Source organism: Cebus imitator, unplaced genomic scaffold, assembly GCF_001604975.1.
Source record: "Cebus imitator isolate Cc_AM_T3 unplaced genomic scaffold, Cebus_imitator-1.0 Scaffold296, whole genome shotgun sequence".
In the NCBI taxonomy this organism is placed as follows: domain Eukaryota; kingdom Metazoa; phylum Chordata; class Mammalia; order Primates; family Cebidae; genus Cebus; species Cebus imitator.
Window position 1 is genome coordinate 2442904 of NW_016107611.1, and position 5908 is coordinate 2448811.

Here is a 5908-nt window from a genome sequence, read left to right on the forward strand (position 1 = left end):
ATGGTCTCGATCTCTTGACCTCGTGATCCACCCGCCTCGGCCTCCCAAAGTGCTGGGATTACAGGCGTGAACCACCGCGCCCGGCTTCCAACCCATTTTTTTAAATTAAAAATAATATTGTTTATGCCCAACCAAATTTCCTAATCTGTGTCCTGGAAAACACTGCTCTACCCCATAGCAGCGAGGCATGGAGGACATTGGAGCAGACAGGGAGATGGTGCTGGAAGCAGGGTCTGCTCTGCCCGGGGAAATGGTGGGAGTTGAGCACTCTGGTATTTATCGTGAGGTCTTTTCTGCTGCACCCTCTTCCCTTGTCTTCTGCCTCCAGAAAGAAGCCCCTGTGCATGCTCCCTGGGAACACAGATGCAGGATCTTCCACACATACAAATTTGACCACATCCATGCCTTGCTAGGACCTAGCCATGGTGCCTACAGGGTGACAGGTCACCTTGCCTGTCCTTGAGAAGAATGGCTTGTTCATGCCAGGCGTGGCCTGTGAGCTCATGAGCTGAGAAATTCCTGCAGAAGCTGGGAGGGGCCCACAGAACTGACCCAAAACACCTCCTTCCCCTCTGTCCTCACATCAAGGCCCCAGGATGGCTCTTCTCAGGGAAAATCACAACCCAACCCTCTGAAAAAGCACATTAAGGAAAAATACCTTCGGGAATATCAAGTGGGTGTGGAATTTCTCCACCAGAACTTTAACCACAATAACCCATTTATTTTCCTACCTTCTGTCTCTCTCTTTCTCTCTCTTCTCTCACTGTCATGAACTTCATGAAGACGCTGACTTTGAATATTCTACTCGGCACTGCATCACCAATGTCTTGACATAAAGCCTGGAACATGGGCTTCCATGTGGACCTGTCCTGGATAAATGACCATTAATGAGACAGAGAAGGAGTTGAAGAGCCCCCAGAGGAGTGTGAGTCCCAGGGGTTCGGCCAAATCCACTCCCACCTTGCAAACCTGTGAAAGGTGCCTGAGTCACACAGTCTCTCGCACATGAATGCCATGAGCTGCAGGTGAGTGAGAAGTTACTGGATTCTGGACCGTGGGTTTGGGTTGTGAGGTCGGGACCTAATGGGCCCCATGGAATATGTCATTGGTTAGCAACATCCCAAGGAAAGTGGGGAAAGTCATAGCTCAGTAGGATCTTGTGGAATCGCTGTGCGGATGTGTGTCACAGGATGTTAACATCAGGAGGATCCTATTTTCTCCTGTTTGCCAGAGGCATCAGTGTCAGGAATGAGAGAGGGCATGTAGCACAGAGAAGGTGGGGGGTGCACTGCTTCTCTCTTGAGAACAAAGCTGAGATCAAATCTACCATGACACATACCCTGCCTGGCTCCTATCCTGCCCAAAGACCCAACCTGTCTCTGCAGAACTTGCAGGAGGGCAGGACATGTCATGACGTTACCAGCTCCTCTAGGAATATGAGATAAAAGAAGCTGCTGAGATCTGTTGATCACCCACTCACTCTGCCGGAGCCACCCCAGAGCCATGGTTCCCCGAGGCTGTATCCTGGGTAAGGAGGACAGGACCCGATTCCCACCCAAGCCCATCTCCCATCTTGGCCACCTCCAGGGCTCGCTCCCCACTCTACCCTACACCTCACCCCTGTTCCCAGGCCCAGCAATTCCCCATCCACAATGCTCGGTCCAGCCCCATCCATGGCCCTGCTTGAGTCCTCGAACTGCCCAAAGCCATATGAAGCCCTGGTTCCACCCAATCTTCTAAATATCAGTGCCAGCCACATCTGTGGCTGCTCATTTACCCTACTTTCCCCTTCTTTTCCCCACAGCTGTCTTGGCTGTTCTCTGCATCTCCAGGCTCCTCTGCTCACATGGAGCCCCAGGTGAGCCCAGGAGAAATTGGGAAGCTGGGGTGGTGCAGCTCCCAGGGGACCACATGCTAGGACTCACCTGCCACCCCACCTGGACCTCACCAGCTCTGTCTCCTCCAGTGGTCCCCATGAGTCCTTACCTGATGCTGTGCCAGCCACACCTCAGATGTGGGGACAAGTTCTACGACCCCCTGCAGCACTGTTGCTATGACGGTGCCATCGTGCCCTTGACCAGGACCCGGGGGTGTGGAAACTGCACCTTCAGAGTCTGCTTTGAGAGATGCTGTTCCTGGTACCGCAGCCCCCAGCCATCCCTCATGGTGAAGCTGATAGGCCAGAGCTGCACCTCAGAACCCACCTCGGACGACAAGCCTTGTCACAGGTGAGTCCTGTCCCCTCTCCATGGGATTGTGGGTGCAGGGGAGCAGGGAAGCCGCATGCCCGTTCTGCCCTGGGTGGAGCCCCCATTCTCCGTGTCTCCCTGTCTCTGCCCCCTGCCTCTATTCAGTCCACCTCTCCCTTTCCCTCCATCTGTGTTTCTTCCTCCACTTATTTTTACTTCCCTCTCAGAACCTCACTCTCTCAACACTGCCATCCTCTCCTCCTGGCTCTCCTGTCCTCTTTTCTGCCCATGTCCAGTCTCTCCCCCATCTCTGGGCATCTCTGTCCTGCTCAGTGTCTCTCTCTGTCACTCTCTCCAGTCTCAGCTGATGGAACATCAGGGGAACAATAACTTCTGGTTTCTGTTTCCTGGATGGTCCTGGAGAGAGAGGCTGGGGTCACCTGAGATCTGGGATGCTGAGTGGCTATTTGGGGGCAGGAGAAACACACACTCAACGCCCCCCCTCCCACTTCATTCTGCGACCTGTTTGACGCCCACCCTGCATGTGTCCTGAGGAGGGCCACAGGTGCCCTTCTAGGATTCTGGACAGCAGGAGATGCATGTGCTGATGAGGGCCCAGGGACTCTGACCCCTCATGATGACTGACCTCTATGGCCAACATCAGGGAGGCACCACCCCAAGGCTGGCGGGGAAAGCCTCACCATTCTGTGAGATTTTCCATTACCTCAAGTTCTTTTCTATCCAGGAGCAAAGCGCAGGACCATAATAAATGTATGTACTTTATAAATTTATGCTGTAGAATTCATGAATTACAGAGCTTGGGTGGTTGTGACTGGTCACAAATGGTGGTGTGGGCCCCTTCCCTTCTCTCTGTCACTCTGAGGCATCTGGGCTTCTCCATTTGCTCTGTTCACGCACACAATTATGTTTCCTTTCTCCATTTATTTTTAAATTTATTATTTTATTGCTCATGCTGTGTGAATAGGGCCCTGGCCACCCCTGGGACAGAGGCCACCCTCCTCCACCATCCCATTGCTCCCTGAACCCGGTCCCCAGCATCGGGACCAGCCCAAGTGGGCTGGAAAGGAGGTGAGAATCACACCTCAGGAGGAGCACTCCCTCTTCCACCTGTTCTTAATGTCCATTAAGGAGATGCAGACAGACTGGGGAAGAACAGCGTTTCCTTCTGCAATCAGCTATGGGGAGAAGGTCGGAGTAGCTCACCAGACCAACTAAAAATTACAAGCTTCTTTTTCTAGTGCTTATGTGCATCCTAAGTCCCATGCCTGCATGCGGAGTTCACCTGCAAGCGGGCATGTTTCATTCTGTCGTATCTAATCTTTAGCTAGTGTGGAGGGTCTGGAAAGCTTTCTCTAGAGCCTTGGAAAGTTTCTTAATCTTAAATGGCCCTAGTATGAGGAATATGTGTAAGAATGCTATCATTGTTTGACTAGTCTTTAGGATCTGAGAAAACCCAGCCAGGGTTTTAATGGGTTTGTTTTCTCATTTTTGCCCTAGTCCTCAGGCACCAGTTTCTCCAGTTCTTGAAAGTTTAACGTATGGGTTCATCAAAATTAGAATAAAGGGTTAGTGGAAATTGACTTCTCTGGTCGATAATGGAAACCTGACCTGCCACACACCCATCCCAGGCACGCGTCCCCTGGGACCATGGAAAACTCACTGGGCAGGTCCAGCACCCAGAAATGCCACTCTTAGTCTGACTTTGGGTCAAAGCTGGAGGCTGAGCAGGACTGGGTGGGACGGGGTGCAGAAGGTGTGGGCCATGGAGGAGCCTCCGGGGTTGGAAGGATGAAGGAAAGGCCTGCTGAGGCACCTGAAGCACATTCTCCAGGCCCTGCGCCGGGGGGACAAACCCTCGTGCCCAGTGCTGTTGTGGAATAGATCTCAGGGAGGGGGCTGCACTGCTGCTTACCCGACCCAGAAGCAGGTTCCCTGGGGAGGGTTCAGCCCTAGGGTCCCCACCAACCTGGATTGTCTGAAGGCAAAGCAGCCACCAACTTTCTGGGTCCCGTTTCCCAGGGCCAGGGGCTTGTCACAGGACCCAGACCCGCGCCCCTCGGGCCAGCCCAGGGTCCCAGACTGCCTGATGGCTTCCCGGGCAGATTCTGACCCAGAGGGTTCAGTCATCGCCCCATAGGTGGCAGCATCGCCTCAGTGGCCCCAGCCGGGCCCAGGCGCCAGCTGTCTGCACCTGCAGGAACTCTGGACCTGGCACATACCATGGCAGCAATCTGGCATCACAGGGCAAAACCCTGTCTCACAGACCTAACCCCAGCTAGGCCTATCAGTGGGCGCACACCCAGTGCTGGGTGAGCTCTGCCTCCCCATGCTCGGATTCTGCAGGGGCTGAGGGCTGAGGTGACGCGTAGGGAGCGACAGACCCAGGCCACCTACGGGGCGGTGCTTCCTCATCCTCCACAGCGAGCTCCTAAACCTTCACCTGTCCACATGTGACTCTTCCTTCCTCCACTCCTCTGCCACCCTATGAAATGGTCTCATCTGGCCATTTAAGTGAAAAACTAAAAAGTTTTAAGTGACTCCAGGAAAGCAGGAGAGAGGCGGGTCTCCCAGCTCAGTCCCCGCCCGAGACGCCCAGCCTGAAGCTGCGCTGCAGGATGTAAGCGCTCAAGGCATTGCGCATGCGCCGAGAGGCCTCAATCAGCCCCGCCCCTGTTAAACCCGAAATCCTTAGGTGTCTGGGTCCTGCTGCCTCCTAACCCCCTAGACCACTGGTCCAGATGCCCCACCTTCCGCGAACTCGCGGCATTGACATCAAAGCATCACCTCATCTGGCACAAGAATCTGGCACAACACAGGCCACACCTTACACCAACCTGGTGGATCCCTCCTTGGACCTGAATCCAATCAGCCAAGAGTCAGGGCTCTGGGTTCCCCCCCAAATGCCTCGCATGCACCCGGAAGGCAGCTGGCGTCTCCTCTGAGGGACAGAAATCCTGGGCGTCCCAGAATCACTAGCTGTGATTTAAATAGCACCAAATAAATTGGAAAAGAATGAAAGTGCTATAACGTTTGGCTAAGGTGATGAAACTTTCAGAGGTTGTATCAGTCCTGTCTGGTGGAGGGAGTGAACGAGTCTTCTCTGAACATCCATGAGGATGAAGGACAGTCACTGAGGTGACGGTACCAAGTCACCGACCACCTCCCAGGAATCCTCTCATTCAGTCCTCACAGGAGCACTGCATGGTCGGACCTCATTACCCACATTCCACCAAGAGGAAGCTGAAGCCCAGGGCCTTCATCCACTCATGTGCTCCAGACCCCGGGCGCCAACCCTGGGCCCCACTATCATCCAGGCCTTGGACCTTCCACTTGGGGAGCGTTCCTGTCTCATCCATGAGCCGTCCTGGGCCCAAAGAGGTGTCCAATAAACAAGAAAACAGAACAGAAAGAACTGTGATGGAGTGGATCTTGTGTAGTAAGGATAAAGTTATCTTGAGGAATTTCTGATTGGTTTCCTTTTAAGCTATTCACTGGATAACAAATTTGCCTGTCAACCTATATGGTCAAAGTCATTGTACAAAGCATCTTTCACAGGGTTTTTCATACCGTCCAGGAATGGAAACTCAGACCATGTGTAGACTCTTTGCTGAGTCAAATGTCATCCTCTGCCTCCTGCTTCATTGTTAAGCTGGGAAGTTTCTCTTCATTCATTCACTTCTTTATAGATTCTCCCTTTA

General features: G+C 53.2%; 1 protein-coding gene across 2 annotated transcripts; it reads left to right on the forward strand.

The window, feature by feature from the left end:
* Nucleotides 1-1411: 1411 nt before the first annotated feature.
* IGFL1 (IGF like family member 1) lies at nt 1412-2976 on the forward strand. Of its 2 annotated transcripts, none has more exons than XM_037729151.1 (3): nt 1412-1528; nt 1805-1858; nt 1952-2976. In XM_037729151.1, the coding sequence occupies exons 1-3, from the start codon at nt 1504-1506 to the stop codon at nt 2230-2232; spliced, it is 360 nt and encodes a 119-aa protein (XP_037585079.1). In that variant the 5' UTR covers nt 1412-1503; the 3' UTR covers nt 2233-2976. The 2 variants fall into 2 exon arrangements, with proteins under 2 accessions (XP_037585079.1, XP_037585080.1); XM_037729152.1 differs by having other exon boundaries at nt 1967-2976.
* Nucleotides 2977-5908: the final 2932 nt, after the last annotated feature.